At 46.3% G+C, this 24,560-nt stretch overlaps 1 protein-coding gene across 8 annotated transcripts; it reads right to left on the bottom strand.

The window, feature by feature from the left end:
* Positions 1–569: 569 nt before the first annotated feature.
* LOC135239322 (leukemia inhibitory factor receptor-like) lies at positions 570–24,560 on the bottom strand. Of its 8 annotated transcripts, none has more exons than XM_064307904.1 (19): positions 24,326–24,560; positions 19,958–20,035; positions 19,319–19,445; positions 18,851–19,008; positions 17,317–17,464; positions 16,597–16,875; positions 15,704–15,827; positions 15,362–15,507; positions 14,673–14,818; positions 13,310–13,460; positions 12,562–12,626; positions 9,896–10,103; positions 8,765–8,947; positions 7,552–7,653; positions 7,025–7,171; positions 5,711–5,848; positions 4,198–4,291; positions 3,927–3,993; positions 570–3,372 (listed from the first exon to the last, which is right to left on the bottom strand). In XM_064307904.1, the coding sequence occupies exons 3-19, from the start codon at positions 19,392–19,394 to the stop codon at positions 2,767–2,769; spliced, it is 2,838 nt and encodes a 945-aa protein (XP_064163974.1). In that variant the 5' UTR covers positions 19,395–19,445; positions 19,958–20,035; positions 24,326–24,560; the 3' UTR covers positions 570–2,766. The 8 variants fall into 8 exon arrangements, with proteins under 8 accessions (XP_064163974.1, XP_064163978.1, XP_064163973.1 ...); XM_064307908.1 differs by having other exon boundaries at positions 19,319–19,442; XM_064307903.1 differs by lacking the exon at positions 24,326–24,560 and adding an exon at positions 23,480–23,862.

Genomic DNA, 24,560 nt, shown 5'->3' with positions numbered 1-24,560 from the left:
GCTGCTCTTCACTGATAGTGAATGTTACATCAGCATTAGGATGTTCAGGTAAGAATTTGCGATCTTACACCAGAACAGATTAAGGCAACCATACCTTTTTCCAGTGACCCTTCTGTCATGAGCTACCCCTGCTGTCCACCAGAGGCCGCCTGTTTTCCCTTTTTCTTCTGTATCTTATCCAGTCTGTGTTGTTTGTAATTACTCGATTATTGGTTCTTGTTAGCCTGCAGCGTCTGTTCGTTTAAGTGAGTATCTGCAGGTGTTTCTCTGTGTTCACCCTGTTGCGTCTTGGTGTGAACAGCCCCAGTTCAGTATAAGACCTTTCTGTTTCCAGCTTCTTGTGTATGTTACCAGTGTTTTTCTTGTTTTCTTCTGTTTTTGCCTCCTGTAATTTTTGCGTATTTTTGCCTGAAACTAAGTATATTTTTTGGATTTTACTGCCTCAATTCTGAGTCTCTCAGTACTTGGGTCCACACTCTGACACCTTCCGGGGCTGAAGTACCTGGATTTGCATGAATTTAAAGTGTCACATTTTTGAATCCCTGAGCAAAAACATTACATTTTTAAACTCATTTTAAAAGGTTTGTACATACATATGAACTACACATCCTGAATTGTAGAATAATACAAATTCAAAACAGGAAATGAATATTCACAATGTTTGCTTGGTGCTGGTTACTTTGACATCATACCCTGTCATCTCACCCTACTTCTACTTATACTGATACTTTTCCAAATATATTTCCAGATCACAGAACGATTTGGATAAAATTGTTTTTCCTTAATACTCTACTGACACCTAGTGGTTATGCTGTAGTAGTACAGCTACCATGTCCAGAGAATGTTCCTCACATCTGGAGAAGAGTAAACTTCAGCACACCAACACCATGGGCTCAATTTTGGTCATGCATTTGGATGTGGGAAATTGAATATGTTCATACATGTTTCACTAATTCCACAGTAAGATGCTCATACAAGTGTGAAACACATACCACAGTAACACGCTGATACATGTTGGACTCACAGAAGCATGCTGCTGCAGATGAAGGATGAGCTACATTTACACGTGACCTATGACCTACGGGTGCGTCGCAAGGAATCAGACCTGAGCAGCAGTGTCCAATCATATATAAGCAGGCCTGGTGGGGGTGCACAGCAGTGTCCAATGATATCTGAGCAGTGCTGGTGGGGGTACACAGCAGTGCCCAAAGGTATCTGAGCAGGGCTGGTGGGGGTACACAGCAGTGTCCAATGATATCTGAGCAGGGCTGGTGGGGGTACACAGCAGTGTCCAATCATATCCGAGCAGGGCCGGTGTGGGTGCACAGCAGTGTCCAATCATATCCGAGCAGGGCCGGTGGGGGTGCACAGCAGAGCCAATCATATCCGAGCAGGGCCGGTGGGGGTGCTAAGACGTCTGATTTTAGTCATCAAGGTTGTGTTTATTAGTTGAATGAGGGGACACTGCTGGGATAAAACAAAAACCTGCACCCTTTTCAAGACCAAGCCTGGACACATCCAGCATATAAGCAGCAGAGTGATTTCAGAGGTATTAAGAATAAAACAACTCTAATACATGCTACATAGTGAATGGACAGTTAATGGCACCTGGAATATCAGTACAACAACATTCTCGATCAACTTTGATATTTTTCATACTTATAACCGACTCAAATACGCATTATGCTGTAATATCACAAAATAAAATTGCTCAAGTTTAAATGGATGTTTCATCATCTTTGTTCAGAGAAACTTAGCGAAGTTGGAATTACGAAAGTACGTTCACATACAAAGGTTCAGAGAAATAAAATATCAGGTCAGGTTAAAACATGACCAACCTGTACTCTCAAACACACATTACACCTCTCCTGGGGCAGGCAGCTCTTCTGTCACTCATAAGGTAAGACACAGACACACACACACACGAGCTGTCAATCATAAGGTAAGACACAGACACACACACATACTGATCCAGTGATGGCTGAGGTGTCAAACATAAGACAGGCACACACACAGACCAAGACCAAGGCGCACATGAACTAAAACAGTGTCTGACAGATGTGCGAATATTGCAGAGACAAGTGCTTCACATGCACCAGGAGATACCTGAACAACCTGGAGATACCTGAACAACCTGGAGATACCTGAACAACCAGGAGATACCTGAATGACCAGGAGATACCTGAAGAACCTCCTAACTGAACACTGAAAGCAAAAGACATAAAGCTATCTGTCTTGTCAAACCGCTTCTGTTACAAATACAAAATGCTGTTTCTTATGTTAATTTTACACTTATTGATTATAAATGAACCTCCCTGACACTTTGGCCATTTCTTGTATTTCTGAGGGAAAGGTAACACTGATGCGCTCCACTGCTAGAAAAATAATGCCATAATAACAATAAAATAATGCCAAGTGATTATAATGTAATAAATAATAAATCCTACTATTTAATTTCATTACTTTCAGTAAACAGTGCACTGTGAACACTGGCCTGCACAAATTTCCCACAAAGAAACATGTAATTAACTTGAGTTTTATAATGCCTATTTTACTCATATTTACTCTTGCAGTTTATTCTGGCTTCTTGCTGACTGGCCAGAAGCCCAGTAGGGCAGTGCGTGATTGGCCAGGAGCCGAGCAGGCGAGCGCGTGATTGGCCAGGAGCTATCTGTGGGTGTGGCCTGTTGAACAGAGGGTGGGGTTAGCATTATGAGGGAGGAAGCAGTTTGCCTGTGGGTGTGGCCTGTGGAACAGTGGGTGGGGTTAGAGGGATGTGTCTGTGAGCATGTAGGAGGGATTAGTGTAGTTCCTGTAGGGGAGGACCCCGTTCAGCTCCACAGGGGAGGGAAGGGTGCAGGTCTGCTCAGGACGTCCCACAGACGCAGCCCCGCCCAACAGGAACGTGAAGGAGTTGGCAGACGTGGGCGTGTCCAGAGACGGGTCGAGGCTTTCGACCCCCGGAGACCCGGGGCAGCGGGGGGGGTGGGGCTGGTAGCCATCGTCCGCCCACAGCGGGAGGGCATGCGGGGGTGCTGAAATCTGGGGCTTGTACTCCTCAGGGGGTGGGACACCCTGTGTGGGCATCAGAGGGGTACACACCGCTGTGTAGGTGACCCCTGTGCGCCTGGTCTCCAGGGAGGGGGCAGGGGGGGCCGGGGGGGCCGGGGGGACACACCCATAGGACCTCCTGCCCGGTGCCTGCTGGTAGCACCCGATGTAGGGGGGGCAGCTGGAGTCTGTGTCAGGTGGGAACCAACACCCCCCTTTCTCCTCACCATGATCTACTCCCGAATTCTCAGCCAGGTGCGACATTATTTCAATGCTGTCATAGGGGATGTGCATGGGTTCCATCCCCTGGTAGCTTAAAATCTGAGAAGAGCAGTTAGAGACCAGAGTTAACATCCATCCTTATCTGACCTCACCTATTCACCTCCATTAACATCTATTCACCTCTACTGACATCTATTCACCCCCATTAACATCTATTCACATCCATTTGCAACTAATTACCTCCATTAACATCTGTTCACCTTTATTCACATCTCTTCAGCTCTGTTCACATCTATTCACCTCGATTAACATCTATTAACATCTACTCACCTCCATTAACCTCCAGTCACAATCACTCACTTCCAGAAAGACAGAGACAGGTACAGAGCAGGTGTGGGATGGCAGAAGCACAAGGGCATTGTGGGACACCAGAAGCACAGGGGCATTGTGGGAGGCAGAAGCACAGGGGCATTGTGGGACACCAGAAGCACAAAGGCATTGTGGGACACCAGAAGTACAGGGGCATTGTGGGAAACCAGAAGCACAGGGGCATTGTGGGACACTAGAAGCACAGGGGCATTGTGGGAAACCAGAAGCACAGGGGCAGTGTGGGACACCAGAAGCACAGGGGCATTGTGGGACTGAAGACTCACTGGTGTTGTTGCCCAGTTATGGGACAGCTTTGGCCGGGGAATGTCAGAGTAGAACTTCTCCTTCATCCTGTTACACAGAGAGAGAAACAGGAAGTCAAAGTCGTGAGACTCACATATTCAACACAGTCTTCTCTGTCACAATTTCATGAGAAAAACAGAACACCTTCCCCACTCAGAGTGGATCTGATTGAATCTGAGGTCTACAGACAAGTAACCGACGTGTGAAAATGGTCTTCCCCGAAAACAAAAACAAAGCAGCTTCCTCTCCTACCATTTCCTCTTGCGGTAGCAGGTTACAGTGGTGAGGATGAGGACACAGGCCATTGTACCCAGGGAAATGAGCATTACGGAGATCAGCGAATCAGCTGCAGAAAAAGAGAGCAAACGGCATTCCATGTTTCACACAGCCAATAGGAAAGGGGGCCTCTCGCCACATCCCTGAACATTTACATACTGCTGTCAGTCCCAATGAGTTTCCATCATTACTCACAGTGCTGCCACTCAAAAGTCACATGACTGATTAGTCATGTGGTTATAGAGTAGCATACACAAACACAAGCATAGTAAAATGATAGTGTGGATATAGTAATGTTGTTCCATAATACTGTAATTACAAAGTGATTATAAGAAAGTGTACTTTAACTGTAGTGTAGTAAAATGGTACTTCAGTTATATAGTGATGTGGTTATATAGTAGTGCAGTTGTATAGCAATGTAGTTATATAGTACAGCAGTTGTATAGTAATGTGGTTATATAGTACTGCAGTTGTATGGTAATGTAGTTATATAGTACAGCAGTTGTATAGTAATGTAGTTATATAGTACTGTAGTTGTATAGTAATGTAGTTATATAGCACTGTAGTTGTTTAGTAATGTAGTTATATAGTGGTGTAGTTGTATAGTAATGCAGTTATATAGTACAACAGTTATATGTTAATGTAGTTATATAGTCATGTATTTAAATAGCTGGACTTGGCTGTGCATCATGCAATCGTAATAGATGTTAGCCACAATTACAGGATGTCCCGTGAAATAACACCACAACCCACCCTCCCCCCCCCTCCCCCCAAAACCTGTGTGCTGTGTCATATAATCCTACATGTCCACAGCAGACCTGGTTCAAATGAGGACCCAAAATATTGGAACCCTTTAGTAATACTCTGTGCCAAAGAAAAGAAAGCATTCCTCCTTACAGACAAAAAAGTAGCATCTGTTTTCATTCAAATTGAGAACAAAAGGTTTACATTGCTGTGGCGGCATGTTCTATTTGATGATGGATCTGGAGTAAAGCTTTCGGTTTTCCCCATCTAAAGAGTAATTTGACCCAGGTTTGGTCCACGGTAGCCCCATAGTCTGTAGCATGTCAGGCTTACACACAATGCACTGAGATTGCCAAGTTTCACTGCATCAGACGTGCTCACTCAGCTCAACACACAACACTGTGCAGAGCTGGAGGTGGAACTGCCCCTTGTCAAAAGAGGCCAAGGTCCAGCACTGGCCAACACAGGCAACTACAGGAAACAGGGGACACCCAAACCCCATCCTGTGGAGTCACAGGGACTGGAAGGTTTCATCGCTGCCCAGCAATAGGGCAATAACTCACCCACTCCATGGCTCTAAACTGGTAGTTGATTTTAAGACGAAGACAACTAGGACTAGGGTGGGAAATCCCAGCTTAGGACAAGCACGGATTTGTGAATGATGGGGTACAGGCACCATTTCCGAGTAGCCAGCCTTGGGGTGACTGAGTCTGAGACGCTAAAAAGGGGGTGGAATGGCACTCACAGTAAGGGCTGAGCTGAATAGAGACCACAGCGCCGCTCCCCTCCCCCGCCGCTGTGAAGGCCCTCACTGTGAAGGTGTAGTGACCCAGGGGCAGGTTTCTCACGGTGTAGCCTCTCGCCTCTGGGTCTGTGATGTTCTCTGGCAAGGAAAGAGCGAAAGATGACCCAGCAAGACAAGATAAACCAGGTGTCCCCAGTCTTATCCGAAAACGGCCTGCGTGGGTGCCGGTTTCTGCTTTAGCCCCGCCGTAAGACACCTGATTGTACTTATAGAGGTCTTGATTGAGGATCATGATTAGTTAACTAGGTGTCGCAGCGCTGGGCTGAAACAGACACCTGCACGCACAGCGGCCATTTTTGCTGTTAGGTCAGGGTGGTCCTCTGTGGAGGTAGCTGAGCTCAGATCTGTTTCTGTGGAGGTCACTGAGCTCAGAGCTGTTTCTGTGGAGCTAGCCTGAGCTCAGATCTGTTTCTGTGGAGCTAACTGAGCTCAGAGCTGTTTCTGTGGAGCTAGCCTGAGCTCAGATCTGTTTCTGTGGAGCTAGCCTGAGCTCAGATCTGTTTCTGTGGAGGTCACTGAGCTCAGAGCTGTTTCTGTGGAGGTCACTGAGCTCAGAGCTGTTTCTGTGGAGGTCACTGAGCTCAGCTCTGTTTCTGTGGAGGCAGCTGAGCTCAGATCTGTTTCTGTGGAGGTCACTGAGCTCAGAGCTGTTTCTGTGGAGCTAGCCTGAGCTCAGATCTGTTTCTGTGGAGCTAACTGAGCTCAGAGCTGTTTCTGTGGAGCTAGCCTGAGCTCAGATCTGTTTCTGTGGAGCTAACTGAGCTCAGAGCTGTTTCTGTGGAGCTAGCCTGAGCTCAGATCTGTTTCTGTGGAGCTAGCCTGAGCTCAGATCTGTTTCTGTGGAGGTCACTGAGCTCAGAGCTGTTTCTGTGGAGGTCACTGAGCTCAGAGCTGTTTCTGTGGAGGTCACTGAGCTCAGCTCTGTTTCTGTGGAGCTAGCCTGAGCTCAGATCTGTTTCTGTGGAGGTCACTGAGCTCAGAGCTGTTTCTGTGGAGGTCACTGAGCTCAGATCTGTTTCTGTGGAGGTCACTGAGCTCACATCTGTTTCTGTGGAGGTCACTGAGCTCAGATCTGTTTCTGTGGAGGTCACTGAGCTCACATCTGTTTCTGTGGAGGTCACTGAGCTCACATCTGTTTCTGTGGAGGTCACTGAGCTCAGAGCTGTTTCTGTGGAGGTCACTGAGCTCAGAGCTGTCCCCGTTTTGCCAGCATCTGCTTTGTGGTGATTGAACGCTGTGCCTGACTGAGCATACCTGAGACCAGGCCCGAAGCGGAGGCCCAATGGACCGAATATCCGCGGATGAGCCCCCGCTGACCCTCCAGGGGAACCTCGTCCCAGCGGAGCCGCACTTCGGACCCACTCTGCTTCACCTCCAGATTCTGCACTGGCTGGTCAGGGGCTGCTCACGGAGCACAGAGGGGGAGGGGTAGTGGGTGGGAGGGACACGGGGCCCCTGCTTTTAGTATGTGTGATTCCTATGTTCTCATGTTCCACATGGGCTGAGTTCTCATTATGGATTCTTATGTTCTCATGTTCTAGATGGGCTGAATTCTTATGGGCTGAATGACCTGCTGTGTAAAAGGTTCTGTAAGTCACTCCGGATAAGTGCGTCTGCTAAATACCTGTAATGTAATGTAATATAATGTAATGTTCTCTTCATTATGGATTCTTATGGGCTGAATGGCCTGTTCTCCTCAGTATAGATGGTTATAAGCTGAATGGCCTGTTCTCCTCAGTATGGATGGTTATGTTGTAAGACAGAAGCCCAGCAGAGCTCACCCCTCTCCTCACTGTACTCCTCCCTCCTGGCCAGCAGCTCCAAGATGCCCTGACTGCAGTTGTAGATGGACAGTGAGTACTTCAGCCCTGCTGTGAAGCACTCTGAGGCAGAAGAACAAATGGAGAGAGTGAGGCGATCCATTCTCTGCTCTGACCTACAGTAGCACACAATGGCAGCGTAGTATAATAGGTAAGGAGCTGGTCTTGTAACCTAAAGGTCACAGGTTTGATTCCCAGGTAGGACACTGCCGTTGTACCCTTGAGCAAGGTACTTAACCAGCATTGCTTCAGTATATATCCAGCTGTATAAATGGATGCAATGTAAATGCTATGTACAAAAAAGTTGTGTAGATAAATGCCTGTAATGTAATGTAACAACCGACACCCACCAACAGCATATGGCATTAAATAATCACACAACAACACACACTTAATACATTAACACTGCTGACCAGTTACATACATTAACTTTGGCATCAGTAATGTAATATAATCTTACCTATTGATATCAGTAATGTAATATAATTTTACCTGTTGATATCAGTGAAGTAATATAATTTTACCGGTTGATATCAGTGATGTAATGTAATTTTACCAGTTGAGATCAGTGATGTAATGTAATTTTACCGGTTGAGATCGGTGATGTAATATAATTTTACCAGTTGAGATCAGTGATGTAATATAATTTTACCGGTTGAGATCAGTGATGTAATGTAATTTTACCAGTTGAGATCAGTGATGTAATGTAATTTTGCCGGTTGATATCAGTGATGTAATATAATTTTACCAGTTGAGATCAGTGATGTAATGTAATTTTACCGGTTGAGATCAGTGATGTAATTTTGCCGCTTGATATCAGTGATGTAATATCATTTTACCAGTTGAGATCAGTGATGTAATGTAATTTTACCGGTTGAGATCAGTGATGTAATGTAATTTTACCAGTTGAGATCAGTGATGTAATGTAATTTTGCCGGTTGATATCAGTGATGTAATGTAATTTTATCAGTTGAGATCAGTGATGTAATGTAATTTTACCGGTTGAGATCGGTGATGTAATATAATTTTACCGGTTGAGATCAGTGATGTAATATCATTTTGCCGGTTGAGATCAGTGATGTAATGTAATTTTACGGGTTGAGATCAGTGATGTAATGTAATTTCTGGTTCCCATGGTGACCGACTGAAGGGGAGGCTCTGGTCTCAGACTCACCAGGTGGAATCCTGGCCCAGGTGCGTTGAGCTGGCACCCTCACCCACTCCACCGTACGGCCACGCCCGCTGTGGGCGGGGCTCCACTCCACAGCGTACCCGCAGGTCGCGTTGGCGCTGGCAGGCCAGGACAGGTTGAAGCCGCCGCCGGAGCCAGGGATTATGGAAACACTGGCTGTACCGCCTACAGACACAGGATCAGCACAGCTAACACAGGCTGCAGACACAGGATCAGCACAGCTAACACAGGCTGCAGACACAGGATCAGCACAGCTAACACAGGCTGCAGACACAGGATCAGCACAGCTAACACAGGCTGCAGACACAGGATCAGCACAGCTAACAGGCTGCAGACACAGGATCAGCACAGCTAACACAGGCTGCAGACACAGGATCAGCACAGCTAACAGGCTGCAGACACAGGATCAGCACAGCTAACAGGCTGCAGACACAGGATCAGCACAGCTAACACAGGCTGCAGACACAGGATCAGCACAGCTAAGATAGGCTGCAGACACAGGATCAGCACAGCTAACACAGGCTGCAGACACAGGATCAGCACAGCTAACAGGCTGCAGACACAGGATCAGCACAGCTAACACAGGCTGCAGACACTGGATCAGCACAGCTAACACAGGCTGCAGACACAGGATCAGCACAGCTAAGATAGGCTGCAGACACAGGATCAGCACAGCTAACACAGGCTGCAGACACAGGATCAGCAGAGCTAACACAGGCTGCAGACACAGGATCAGCACAGCTAACACAGGCTGCAGACACAGGATCAGCACAGCTAAGATAGGCTGCAGACACAGGATCAGCACAGCTAAGATAGGCTGCAGACACAGGATCAGCACAGCTAACACAGGCTGCAGACACAGGATCAGCACAGCTAACACAGGCTGCAGACACAGCACAGCCCAGGGCACTGGATCAGCACAGCTAACACAGGCTGCAGACACAGAAGGATTTCAGCCAGCTTTTTGAGTGATAAGATGCTATAGAAATAGATGTATGTAAATGCTAAAATTTTACTATGCTTATACATCTCTTCCTGAGGACCCCGTTCTAGACTCATGTCATGTGCACCTGATCAGGCTCCTCTACCTGTGCAACCAGGTGGCCCACTCACCTGCGAGCTCAGCAAAGCCAACGCTGGAGGGAGGGGAGGAGCCGGCCCCGTTGAAGGCTGTAACCGTGACGACCCCGTGTCCCAGGTCCTGGAGGAGGAGGCTGTGCTTCTCTGGGGGCAGCTTGGAGCTCCGCCTTCCCCTCAGGGAGCTGTCCCAGGACACCTCGTAGCCCCGAATCCGGCCGTGACTCTCACTGGCCGAGAGAGGCTGGCCAAAACGGGAGAGAGAGGCATGTCGCTCAGTCCCTGTTCAGCACCTGCTCAGTACCTGCTACCTGTTCAGTACCTGTTCAGTATCTGCCTCCTGCTCAGTACCTGTTCAGTACCTGCTTCCTTCTCAGCACCTGCTCAGTATCTGCTTCCTGCTCAGTACCTGTTCAGTACCTGCTACCTGCTCAGTACCTGTTCAGTACCTGCTTCCTTCTCAGCACCTGCTCAGTACCTGCTACCTGTTCAGTACCTGTTCAGTATCTGCTACCTGCTCAGTACCTGTTCAGTATCTGCTACCTGCTCAGTACCTGTTCAGTATCTGCTACCTGCTCAGTACCTGTTCAGTACCTACTACCTGCTCAGTACCTGTTCAGTACCTGCTACCTGTTCAGTCCCTGTTCAGCACCTGCTCAGTACCTGCTTCCTGTTCAGTACCTGCTACCTGTTTAGTACCTGGCAAAAAGGTGAGAAAGTCAGAAAGTCCTTCTTCCACCCATGAACTCAGCCAGCTGATTTCACTAATTAGTTCTGCCTCCTGGCTGAAGAATTGAGCTAATTAGCAAATCCAGGTGATTGGAACACTATCCTGAGGAGGACTTTTACTTTCTGAACCTGACTGTCAGCACAGTGTTATTGCAGTGCACCGTAGCGCACTGTCAGCACAGTGTTACTGCAGTGCACTGTAGCGCACTGTCAGCACAGTGTTATTGCAGTGCACCGTAGCGCACTGTCAGCACAGTGTTACTGCAGTGCACTGTAGCGCACTGTCAGCACAGTGTAATTGCAGTGCACTGTAGCGCACTGTCAGCACAGTGTTACTGCAGTGCACTGTAGCGCACTGTCAGCAGTGTTATTGCAGTGCACTGTAGCGCACTGTCAGCACAGTGTAATTGCAGTGCACCGTAGCGCACTGTCAGCACAGTGTAATTGCAGTGCACTGTAGCGCACTGTCAGCACAGTGTAATTGCAGTGCACTGTAGCGCACTGTCAGCACAGTGTTACTGCAGTGCACTGTAGCGCACTGTCAGCACAGTGTTACTGCAGTGCACTGTAGCACACTGTCAGCACAGTGTAATTGCAGTGCACTGTAGCGCACTGTCAGCACAGTGTTACTGCAGTGCACTGTAGCGCACTGTCAGCAGTGTTATTGCAGTGCACTGTAGCGCACTGTCAGCACAGTGTTATTGCAGTGCACTGTAGCACACTGTCAGCAGTGTTACTGCAGTGCACTGTAGCGCACTGTCAGCACAGTGTTACTGCAGTGCACTGTAGCGCACTGTCAGCAGTGTTACTGCAGTGCACTGTCAGCACAGTGTTACTGCAGTGCACTGTAGCGCACTGTCAGCACAGTGTTACTGCAGTGCACTGTAGCGCACTGTCAGCACAGTGTTACTGCAGTGCACTGTAGCGCACTGTCAGCAGTGTTATTGCAGTGCACTTTAGCGCACTGTCAGCACAGTGTAATTGCAGTGCACTGTAGCGCACTGTCAGCACAGTGTTACTGCAGTGCACTGTAGCGCACTGTCAGCACAGTGTTATTGCAGTGCACCGTAGCGCACTGTCAGCACAGTGTAATTGCAGTGCACTGTAGCGCACTGTCAGCAGTGTTACTGCAGTGCACTGTAGCGCACTGTCAGCACAGTGTTACTGCAGTGCACTGTAGCGCACTGTCAGCACAGTGTTACTGCAGTGCACTGTAGCGCACTGTCAGCACAGTGTTATTGCAGTGCACTGTAGCGCACTGTCAGCACAGTGTTACTGCAGTGCACTGTAGCGCACTGTCAGCACAGTGTTACTGCAGTGCACTGTAGCGCACTGTCAGCACAGTGTTACTGCAGTGCACTGTAGCGCACTGTCAGCACAGTGTTATTGCAGTGCACTGTAGCGCACTGTCAGCACAGTGTTACTGCAGTGCACTGTAGCGCACTGTCAGCACAGTGTAATTGCAGTGCACTGTAGCGCACTGTCAGCACAGTGTTACTGCAGTGCACTTTAGCGCACTGTCAGCACAGTGTAATTGCAGTGCACTGTAGCGCACTGTCAGCACAGTGTTACTGCAGTGCACTTTAGCGCACTGTCAGCACAGTGTTATTGCAGTGCACTCTAGCGCACTGTCAGCAGTGTAATTGCAGTGCACTGTAGCGCACTGTCAGCACAGTGTAATTGCAGTGCACTGTAGCGCACTGTCAGCACAGTGTTACTGCAGTGCACTGTAGCGCACTGTCAGCACAGTGTTACTGCAGTGCACTTTAGCGCACTGTCAGCACAGTGTTATTGCAGTGCACTCTAGCGCACTGTCAGCAGTGTAATTGCAGTGCACTGTAGCGCACTGTCAGCACAGTGTAATTGCAGTGCACTGTAGCGCACTGTCAGCACAGTGTAATTGCAGTGCACTGTAGCGCACTGTCAGCACACACACACAGGGGACCAGTACAGAGTTGATGAAGCGCGCTTACCCTCCACAGGATGAGAGCTGAGTGGCTGCCGTTCATCTGCATCCAGACATCCAGAGCACTGGGACCTGGAGACACAAACGCAGTCTGATGCCCCCGAATCAGGAGAAATCAGCGCCATGTCGTGCGTGTGTGTGTGTGTGTGTGTGTGTGCGTACGTGTGTGTGTATGTGCGTGCGTGTGTGTGTGTACATGTGTGTGCATGTGTGTGTGCATGTGTGCAAGTGTGTGTGTGTGTGTGTGTGTGGGTGCATGTGTGCGTGTGTGTATGTGTACATGTGTGTGCATGAATGCGTGTGTGTGTGCGTGTGTGCATGTGTGCATGTGTACATGTGTGTGCATGAATGCGTGTGTGTGTGTGTGCGTGTGTGTGTGTACATGTGTGTGCATGTGTGTGCATGTGTGCGTGTGTGTGCGTGTGTGTATGTGTACGTGTGTGCATGTGTGCGTGTGTATGTGTACATGTGTGTGCATGTGTGTGTGCGTGTATGTGTACGTGTGTGCATGTGTGCGTGTGCGTGTGAATGTGTGTGCATGCGTATGCGTGTGCGTGTGTGTGCATGCGTGCATGTGTGTGTTTGTGTGTATGCACGTGTGTATATTCTACACTGATACACTCCTGTAAATATCCTACACTGATAAACTCCTGTAAACATCCTACACTCACACACTCCTGTAAATATCCTACACTGATACACTCCTGTAAATATCCCAGATCGTGCAGACTCTACAGCCCTGCTCAGATACTCACGGTCCTCTTTGGTCTTGAATTTGAAGAAACTCCAGTCACTCCAATTCCAAAAATTCTGCTGTGTCCCACATCTAATCTGCAGGCTGTAATTCCTGCCCGGCTGCAGGTCGCGCAGTACCAGCTCTGACAGCCCGCGTCCCGTATAGTTACTCTGCACAGGAACAGCCAAACCAAATTCTGACCACATTATAAAGTACGGTTCCAAATCCTAAATCATAACTGAAGAGAATATAACTGGTGGTATTAATGCTTTGAATAGTAGGATTTCTGGAATGCTTTTTCAAAGTTCTCTGTCAGTGTTCTAGAACTCCACCGCTTTCAGTCACCAGCAGCGACTGTTACATCAGCATTAGAATGTTCAGGTAAGAACATTCTAATGCTAATACTTGTACTTTTACAAGGTCGAAAAAGATGAATTCACAGAAGTCATAAGTGAACTTTTATTCTGCTTCTTTTGAAGTGCAGATAAGTCTTTACCTGCCCATGCACCCCTTTGGGAAAGGCCCTACCCCTTCCAAAGAAAAACAGGGTGTTGCTGTGATATAACAGCCAGTTAAAGTGAATGACTTTACGAATGATTATGATGTTGAGATATGATTTATGGATTTGTCTGGCAATGGCCATGGACTGAAAATCTCACTGAGCAGTTCTTAGGATTTTCATCACATTCCCACCCACTTTTCCCAGAAAACCACAGTTTTCACAAGATGACAATATATGGTATGTCATACTTTTACATACACTGTACATGCTCCATCCTACTTTTACACACATTCCACACACTACATCCTACTTTTACATACATTCCACACACTACACATACATTTCACACACTAACACAGCTACTGCCTCTTCTCTCCACCCCTGCTCCTTCTCACTAAGCCCCACCCCTTCCCTGCAGGCTCAGTCAGTCACTCACTAAGCCCTGCCCCTTCCCCCCAGTCCCAGTCAGTCACTCACTAAGCCCCGCCCCTTCCCCTCCCACAGTCCTCCAAGCCTGCTCCCAGTCCGTCACCTCCTAGCCGCCTCCAGTCAGTCCATCCTAGCCCCCTTCCCCCAGGCCTGGTCAGTCACTCACTAAGCCCCGCCCCTTCCCACCAGGCCCGGTCAATCACTCACTAAGCCCCGCCCCTTCCCCCAGTCCCAGTCAGTCACTCACTAAGCCCCGCCCCTTCCCCCCAGGCCCGGTCAGTCACTCACTAAGCCCCGCCCCTTCTCCCCAATCCCAGTCAGTCACTCACTAAGCCCCGCCCCTTCCCCCCAGTCCCAGTCAGTCACTCACTAAGCCCCACCCCTTCCCCCAGTCCCAGTCAGTCACTCACTAAGCCCCGCCCCTTCCCCCCAGTCCCAGTCAGTCACTCACTGTGTTGGTGAGCCCGCTGTGCATCAGCTGGACCTGGCACAGAAGGTGCAGATTTTCATAGGCCTTCACTGCCCATCTCCACTGGACACTGGCGTTCCAAGCATTCACCTCAGCTGATGGCTCTCTGAAAGGAGGCTGCATGCGCACTGTGGACAGACCAAACTTATTTTGTGCCAACGCTCCCACCTTATGTGATGTCCACGTATGGGACGGTACTGGCCTGGTTGAAGGTCTACAGCTGGGCTGCCCAACCCTGTTCCTGGAGATCTACTCTCCTGTAGGTTTCAACCCTAATCTGGCACACCTGATTCTACTAATTAGCAGCTCAGTGGAATCTCCAGCTGTTGAATGAGGTATGCTTTGATGGAGCGGAAGGATGACAGATGCAGGAACAGGGCTGGGCAGCCGAGGTTTACAGACTAATGATGAGTTCCACAGCTCATAGGGTCTCTGTTCATAGCCATGCTCTGTTCCGATGAAGCTACGAGACGCTTTAATGTATATGCATTTAGGACACCATATTTACATCACTCAATCTTTATGCACACATTTCTCAGTCTTTTATTTGTCTTATTCTCATCATTCAGATGTTAAGAACTGAATGAACAGCCATTATCCCCTCCGAGTCACGGGCTCGGAAGCGGTGGCAGTGGTGATGTCACTGGAAGGCTGCGTCTGGCGGAGCCCACCTCTGTGATTCAGGTCTGCCGTGTCTGTGAGCACCAGGCTGCCGAGCGGGTTCGAGGCCTTCAGGGTCCTGTTCCTCTCGCACAGGCCCTCGCAAGGCTTGCACCGGAATGACGGCTTCCTCACTCGACTGGCCTGCGAACAGTTCCTGGAAGCAGTGGTGGAAGGAGGAAATCGGCCGCCATGTTGCAAGAGCGTTAGCCAACAGCACAACGGGAACAAGTCAGCAAGCCAAGAGTTACATAACCTAAGGAAGAGCTGGGCGGAAAACACACACGAACAACAGAGCAGGATAAATCCCTTTACATTTCACTACAGACTCTGCTCTTTAGGTAGACAGGTACCTTCCGTTCAAGGTATAGTTTGTGCGCCGATTCCCATACAGCTTCGTCTGCCGCCCTGGGTTCCAGTGACACTCCACAGACTCCAGGTCTGTTTCACAAACCAAGGCGTGGTCGTCAGGGGGGTCTGGGGGTGGGGGAAAGGCCCAAAAATCACACGGTGCACGCTGGTCCAATCGCTGAACAGTCACATGGTTCAGGCTGGTCCAATCACAGAACAGCTACGTGGTTCAGGCTGGTCCATTCACTGAACAATCACAGCTATTGGTTCTAGCTCCTGCAACCCTCCGAAGTGCGCAATTTAAACTGTCTTTCCAATATTTATGGACAAATATAAATGTACACATACAGCCATTCACAGATCACCCAGTCATCCGGATTCAATGCATACCAGACCCAATAATGAGCAATAAACTACAGGGGCTTGGCAAAGGGCAACAAAAGCGGAACACACACATTAACAGTAAACAGAACATTTCCCCAAACGTTCACATTTAGACAGTTACGTCATACTGTAAAATTTTAGAATTATCATAGAAAATTAAACACACACACACACATTATTCACTGCAGTGATCCAAAAAACAGACACTTCAGTTTGACTCAAGCCTCCCAGAACAGCACATGACTTAAAAATCACTCAAAATCATTCTCAATAAGAATGACGTTCAAATATTGGAGAGGTAGCCATTGTAATTTCCTGCAGTGTAAATGTTCTGTGTCTGAGAAGTTTCCGGACAGGAAGGTAGCCATTTTGTTTACTTCAGTGATTCACACTGATAAAATAAGTTTCCTTAAAGCTCAGTGTACCGAAGAGTCCAGTGAGAAACATACAGCCTTCATAGAAAAGCCATTTCCAAGTGTGGAGAAGTAAAGGAACCGCAAAAATCACTCACAGCCAACAAAGAGATTGGAGCCCGTGGTGTCTGCGTTGGTGTCGTTGTGGCTGCAGAGCACGGTGTTGCCAGAGCTTTTGGTGGCTGTCACGTTACGCAGGGCAACCATGTAGCTCTGGGCGCCGATCGGAGTGGCGTTCACGACTTCATCGTTGTATCTGATGTCGGTCAGCGCACGGCCCCTTCCCACAATGCAGCAGAAACGAACGGTGCTGCCCACGGCAACGACTTTCTCCACAGGGTAAACCTGGACGGGCTTGCGAGAAGGAACAGCCGTCTCTGGAGAGGGGACAGGAACAAAAAGAGTGAGTCAATTTCAATGAGCAGCTGTGTGTGTGTGTGTGTGTGTGTGTGTGTGTGTGTGCATGTGTGAGTGTGTCTGTGAGTGTGTGTGTGTGAGTGTGTATGTGTGTGAGTGTGTGTGTGTGTATGTGTGTGAGTGTGTGCACGTGTGAGTGTGTGCATGTGAGTGTGTGCATGTATGCGTGTGCGTGACGTGCAGTGTGCAAGTGTGTGTGTGGGTGTAGAGTGCGTGAGTGGTCTGGTGTTTTGTGTGTGGGGTGTGAGAGTGTGAGTGTGTCTGTGAGTGTGTGTGTGTGTGTGTGTGAGTGTGTGTGTGTGTGGGTGTGAGAGTGTGAGTGTGTCTGTGAGTGTGTGTGTGTGTGAGTGTGTCTGCGTGTATATGTGTGTGTGTGGGTGCGTGATGATGATGATACAAACCATCTACAGTCAGTTTGGGGCTCCACTGGCTGGTGTGGTCTAGCCGTCGGGACCGAACTCTGTAGGAGTGTGGGGGGCACTCCAGTGGAGTGGGTGAAGTCCAGCACCAGTGCCCCTTTTTCAAAAGTGGATCTGCCTCTGTGGTGACCTGCACATTTAGCGCATTACAGAAATTAAACCTGCATATTTGACACAACATTAACACAATGCAACCTGCAGATTTAGCCCAACATTACAGTAAATAAACCCACACATTTAGCCCAACATTACTGTAAATAAACCCACACATTTAGCCCAACATTACTGTAAATAAACCCACACATTTAGCCCAACATTACTGTAAATAAACCCACACATTTAGCCCAACATTACTGTAAATAAACCCACACATTTAGCCCAACATTACTGTAAATAAACCCACACATTTAGCCCAACATTACTGTAAATAAACCCACACATTTACCCAACATTACTTAAATAAACCCACACATTTAGCCCAACATTACTGTAAATAAACCCACACATTTAGCCCAACATTACTGTAAATAAACCCACACATTTAGCCCAACATTACTGTAAATAAACCCACACATTTAACCCAACATTACTGTAAATAAACCCACACATTTAACCCAACATTACTGTAAATAAACCTGCACATTTAGCCCAACATTACAGTAAATAAACCCACACATTTAGCCCAACATTACTGTAAATAAACCTGCAGATTTAGCCCAACATTACAGTAAATAAACCTGCACATTTAACCCAGCATTACAGTAAATAAACCTGCAGATTTAGCCCAACATTACAGTAAATAAACCTGCAGATTTAGCCCAACATTACTGTAAATAAACCTGCACATTTAGCCCAACATTACAGTAAATAAACCTGCAGATTTAGCCCAACATTACTGTAAATAAACCTGCACATTTAGCCCAACATTACTGTAAATAAACCCACACATTTAGCCCAACATTACAGTAAATAAACCTGCACATTTAACCCAGCATTACAGTAAATAAACCTGCACATTTAACCCAGCATTACAGTAAATAAACCCACACATTTAACCCAACATTACAGTAAATGAACCTCCACATTTAGCCCAACATTACAGTAAATAAACCCACACATTTAACCCAACATTACAGTAAATGAACCTCCACATTTAGCCCAACATTACAGTAAATAAGTCTGCTCAGTATCTTGGTCCAATCACCTGGATTTGCTAATTATCTTAATTCTTCAACCAGGACGCAGAACTAAGTAGTGAAATCTGAGTTCATGGGTGGAAGAAACAAATGGCAGGGCTTTCACTTTCTGACCCCTGGACATTTACATTTTACTTTCTGACCCCTGGACTTTTACTTTCTGACTCCTGGACTTTCCACCACTGAAAGGGACACACTCTTGTGTATTTTATAAGGCAGCAACATTTCTAACATTTGCCATTAATACAGAAGTAGCTTTCACTTGAATAATATGCACCTTCTGGACAATTTATTATGAAGGTTTAAAAACAGGCGCTTACATTGTGCACAACACCTTCATTTTGGAGGACCTCGATGTCGAAGAGCAGACTTTCTGTAAGGTTGTTGACTGTGGGGAATTGATCCAGTTTCCAGCAGACAGATATGCGTAGTTTGACCCAGTCTATGTCCAACTTCACTGCATGTGGCATGGTCAGCCCTGTGGACCCAAGACATGAACTACAAATCCCAGCATGCTCTGCGCAACCTTCCCCTGCTGGGTGTCTGCCCACTCACAACCCTTCTCGAGAGGTTCTAGGTACAATAATGGATGTGTTCATAATGGCTAGCTATCACATAAACTTCATTTAAAAATAATCAAACCACTTGTATTGCATTTATTACATTTCTAAAATGGAACCAGCGGGTGGTGGGCCCAGGATGCTATGTTGGTGGATGATTTACGGTGGGTAATAGCGTGATGTGTTTGCAGATGGCTAAGGCTTGATGGAGGGGACTGGCCCACATACCAAGCGTGGCGTCACTGCCATGGTTCCCCTGGAGGCTGAGGACAAAATACAGAGTGCACAACACCCAGATTCCCATGGTTCCAAGAGCCCACTAGGCGATGTGCTGCACACACAGAAACTCCTTCTGCTAAAATAAGAAACCATGATTTTAGTCACGGACTATTATAAAACAACAACGAGAAAACCTTAGTAACAATGGATTAGCTTGGTATCCAGGCACTTAGCAGGTTAGCAATGCTCAAACCCTTAAGCAGCCTTACTATTAGCCTTACAAACCCTGAGAATAAGTGTTATCTGTGACAGATGCACAGCAGGGCCTGTGTTATCTGTGACGAATGCACAGTGAGTGAGTGTGTGTGTGAGTGCGTCTGAGAAAGAGGGAGGGACAGTGTGTATGTGAGTTTCTGAATGAGAGGGAGGGAGAGAGAGAGGGAGGAGGAGAGAGAGAGTGAAAGAGAGGGAGAGAGAGAGAGCGTGAGAGTGTGTGTGAGAGAGAGGGAGAAAGAAAAAGTGTGTGTGAGAGAGAGCGTGAGAGAGAGTGTGTGTTAGAGAAAGAGACAATGATCACAAGAGAAAATGATCCTGCGTAAAGCTGTGATGCCAGATTTACACAAGATAATTTCTCCCAAGATACTCAACTCAAACAGCTCCCCGTGTCCTGGTGAGATCGGAGCACACAGGAAGCGTGGAGGAGTATGGGAAAACTTCACCCCTCAGCTGTAGGAGGAGGAGAAGGGACTGGCCTGAGAAAACTAGGCAGGGCTCTCTGGGGGAGAGTTTCACCCCCTACTGGCACAACACCAGCAAGGAAAGCCACAAACTAAACATTCACACAAAATGGCTCCTCCCACCAAGATGACTCCTCCTTGCAGAGAAATCTGGGAAACCACAGTCTTGTGAAAGAAGCAAGACGTAGACTTCACGGAATTGCAGTGGTCAGATCATGACCTTGATGTACGTCTTGCATGAGTCAAATTTAACCGGCTATTACAAGGTGGGCTCTACTTTCACACCAGTGCCACCTGGCCAGGCTCATAGTACCCGAGTAACCCAGCATATGTAAAGAGACAATAAACACCACAGCATTTAAATATATTAATACAGAGGCCTGTTTTTATGCTTTTATACAAAAAGTAGGTGTGTATTTAAAAAGCTGTATATTCTTCAGTTGGAGCCCTGATAAAAACAGGCATAAGGTGTCAGGGTTCTGTGTCTTCCCCCCCTTGTTGTTCTCTGTTGGGCCGCCAGATGGCGGCACCTCTGCTTTGTGTTCAGTTAATTGTTTTATTGTTTCCAATTATCTCATTATTAGTTGCGTTTTGTCTCGCGTTCCCTTCCCTCTCTGTGGCTTGATTGTTCATCGTGCCCTCCTGTGTCTCGTCTGCGTCTTTCTACTTAAGTCTCCCTCTTCCCTCACTCAGGCGCTGGATTCTTGTGGTTCTGTCACCTGCTTGCGGTTTTGATACCTGTTTGTGGTTCTGTCACCTGTTTGTGCGTGTTTGCTACTTGTGCGGTTTTGCTACCTGCCTGCCTGCTTGTTTGTCGCCCGTCGCCTGTTACCTGTTCCTTGCCTGCCCGTTGCCTGTTGCCTGTTCCCTGCCTGCTTTGTTCCCTACATTTTGGGATTTTGTATTTTTGTTTTTCCCGAGTTTTTGGAGGATTTTCTTTGTTGGTCATGATCGCCCAGCGAGGCGTTCTGTTCCCTTGCGTCCCCGTTCTTTTCATTAAAGTCTTTTGTTTTCCCCATTTTGGAGTTTTTGTATTTTTGGCACTCTACGCTTTGGTCCATTCCCTCGCCCCCGCCTGACATAAGGATGCAGAGACGGGGACAATGCAGGGGAAACGGCAGAAGGTCATGTAGCAGAAGCCTTTTCATCTGGGATACACCTCAGGGGTAACCCTCTGATCTTAGCCCAGTACACCCCAATTACAGGAAGGTGCCTTCCCAATAAGCCAGCTTTTAGCTACTTCTTCCAAAACATAATCCTACTTAGGCAGGCCTCCAGTTTTATTAGTCCCAAACATAAGTCAGAGAGGGACGGAGAGTGGCACAGTGGGTAAGGAACTGTGCTTGTAACCGAAAGGTCGTAGGTTCGAATCCCGGGTAAGGACACTGCCGTTGTACCCTTGAGCAAGGTACTTAACCTGCATTGCTTCAGTATATATCCAGCTGTATAAATGGATACAATGTAAAGTGCTATGTAAAAAGTTGTGTAAGTTGCTCTGGATAAGAGCGTCTGCTAAATGCCTGTAATGTAATAAGTCTGAACTCCTCTGTGACAATCCTAGTTCCCCTAACTGTAAACGTCAAACCTGTCTATGTGAATCTTTGGGACTTTTTGCTCTTAATATGGACCAACATGTGAAAGAAGGTGGCCCAATATTGCTTTTTTCAACTAAGAGACCTGTCAAAAAACGATCTTATCTTTTCGAGCTCTGGAAAAAGTCACTCTCGCTTTTATCTTATCACGACTGTACTACTGGAATGCATTGTATTCATGTCTTAGTGGCCAATGTCTTGCACGTTTACAGCTAATAAAAAATGCAGAAGCCTGACTTTTAACTAGAGTCACCATATAATCCCAGTTTAAGACTCTTTGTATTGGCTGCCAGTTAGTTAAAAGTTATTTAAAATTTTTATTAATAACTTTAATGGCATTACACAAATATGCTCTTGACTACGTTTCTGAGCTTTTAAAACATGAAATGATACAAACTCTTAAATCTTATGAAAATGTAATTACAACTGTTCTGGAGTCCAAACTGAAACAAAAAGGAGACCTTTTACAATACATCTCCTATAGACTCTTTTACAGTTGAGAAATCAGATCAGTAGATCAAAACCTGCCTTCTTTTAAGACCCTTTTAAATAGGCTACACTTTCACAGACTTGCCTTTCATTAAATCAGCCTTTTACTGTATGTATTTGATTTTTTCTTTTATTTTTATTTAGACTTTTTTTAGAAACTACGTTTTAACTTGATATTCGTTTCCATTTGAAATTTGTTCTTATTATTATATTGTACTGTATGATTGCTTCATCACATGTTTTGCATGATTTCGTGTAAAGCACTTAATTGGAACAAATTTGGTGTATAACATCGTTATTATTATTATTATTATTATTATTATTGCATACCTTTCCTGGGACCGCGGGATGTTATTTCTCGTTCTCTGTCGAACCCGATATCGCCAGGCTCGTGCGGCTATTTTGGGCGCGGGACGCTCCTGTGATGAGTTCTTGGCGGGTCTCCCGCGCAGCGTTCCCCACGGTGGAAATAATCTGTGGTATTAGCCCAACTACAGAACCGCAGGCGGAATCCCGAAGCTGGCACAGGCAATCCCTCTACCGACTCTCGGTCAGCAATAGACACTATAGGGGACTGTTCAAAGCCGTGCAGGTAGCCGACTCCTCATCTAATTTACATAGTTGCTGCATCCGTTAGTGCGCCCACAGCAACCGAAGGGCAAGCCAGTGTTGGAGCGCAGCTAGGGAACCCCGTGTTAGTTCATTCTTATTACCTGGCCCTTCTTTAACTCAATTTGTATATATATATTTTAACTCAAGCGCAACAAAATAAATAAATAAATAAATAAATAAATAAATAAATAAATAAATAAATAAATAAATAAATAAAATTTTAAAATCCCTGCATTTTCTGAAAGAGCAACTGTGAAAATCCTGAAAGCTTGTGTGGCTTTTAATGTTCTCTGCTGTTGGTTCATATTTATGCTTCTGTTTTTTTACTCTGTAGCACTTTGAGATTTATTTCTAATGAAAAGTGCATTACAAATTAAATGTATTAATAATAATAATAATAATAATAATAATAATAATAATAATAATAATAACAATAAAGCTATTTCCTATTATACATTCCTAAATATAAAAGATTAATATTTTTTCCTCATAGAAAGTTGACAGAACAGGAAAAGGTTTTGATAACACAGTAAAATCTTTAATGTCAATTTAACAATGTAACTTAAGAGTTTGTATGAGTACTATATCAGAGGTAGATTCAACACTGAACTGGTGCAACGAACACATTTCCCTCTTTTCAGTCCCGAACAGAGCTCACGCGGTAAACTCCGTATGGGACGTCTCAAAACTGGTCAAGATATCTATCAGGTTTTTGAAAAACAATATACATCAATACTTACGGTCTATAGAAGTACTTAACGGCGGAAAGCTATTTACGGTCACGACGTCAGGTTTAAGCACTCCATATTCCGTAGTTTAATAGATTATCCGGTGTATGCCTTAACGAATTTTCTGTGACGAAAAAAAACTAGTTTCGTTCTCAGGTGGGCTATAAACTTACTTAAACGTTAGAAATAAGTCAGTCCTGAGTGAGACAAAAGGCGACGCTAGGCTATCAACAATTAAAGAAAATGAGGAGAAAAGTGAAACCATCCAATAGGTTTCTAGAGAAAATCGTATGAAGCCGTAGCCTATTCGCAGGAAGTTTCCTCACAGTTCCAAAAAAAATAGTTTCCGAGAAATGGAGTTAGGCTACTCGGTTTCATTAACATTCAGTCGGCTCCTCGACTCCGTGCATCTAACGAGTGGTTTCTTGAACAATGTGAGGTGTAATTAGATAATTATTGCTAAATTAGGCATTTACTTCTATGCTCTGTGGTTTATGCAGCGGCTTTGCAAAATCATGCATTTGTCTAAACAACCGCACACACAGACAGTCAGAAGTAAACTTTGTTTATTTGTCACGTCGTAAAAATGTGCCTAAAGATAACAACGTAATTTTACGTTAGATTTATAATAGGCTGTAGTTTACATATGTCATCCATTCAGTGCTCAAATTTACATCAGTAGTAGGCCTACAAGAGGAGCAGCAACATATGGCCAGAAGAAATAAAAGAACATCTTCCTTGTGCTGCTCCAACCACGGGTGAAAAGGAAGATTTCATTTCTAATATTTCATAGTTTTCCTACGAACACTCCCCAAATATCAAATAATTTCTAAGCAGTGGAATAATATCTGTACGTACGCGTTTTACGATAGGAAAGCGGTCCCCTGCTCCTGGTGGATGGCGTGTGACATGATAAGCGAATTTAGCCCGTAACCAGCACGTACTGTGCAAGATACGTCCTGTCAGGGTGACGGGCACGAGGGAAACAGATGTGAGAGATCGCAATACACGGAGTTGCTGGGGGATAATTAACTTTGTAGAGGCAGGTCTTCTTTCAATAACTGGCATGCCTGTCCTTCAAGCGTGAGCTCTG

Source organism: Anguilla rostrata, chromosome 14, assembly GCF_018555375.3.
Source record: "Anguilla rostrata isolate EN2019 chromosome 14, ASM1855537v3, whole genome shotgun sequence".
In the NCBI taxonomy this organism is placed as follows: Eukaryota; Metazoa; Chordata; class Actinopteri; order Anguilliformes; family Anguillidae; genus Anguilla; species Anguilla rostrata.
This window is presented reverse-complemented; position numbering and strand designations above follow the sequence as displayed.

Coding starts and splice junctions, on each gene's coding strand:
- LOC135239322 (XM_064307904.1), bottom strand. CDS start 19,394: ATGGGAATCTGGGTGTTGTGCACTCTGTATTTTGTCCTCAGCCTCCAG. Junction 7,172..7,551: donor GGAGTACAGTGAGGAGAGGG/GTGAGCTCTGCT, acceptor CTCCGTGAGCAG/CCCCTGACCAGCCAGTGCAG. Junction 3,994..4,197: donor TGCTACCGCAAGAGGAAATG/GTAGGAGAGGAA, acceptor TCTGTGTAACAG/GATGAAGGAGAAGTTCTACT.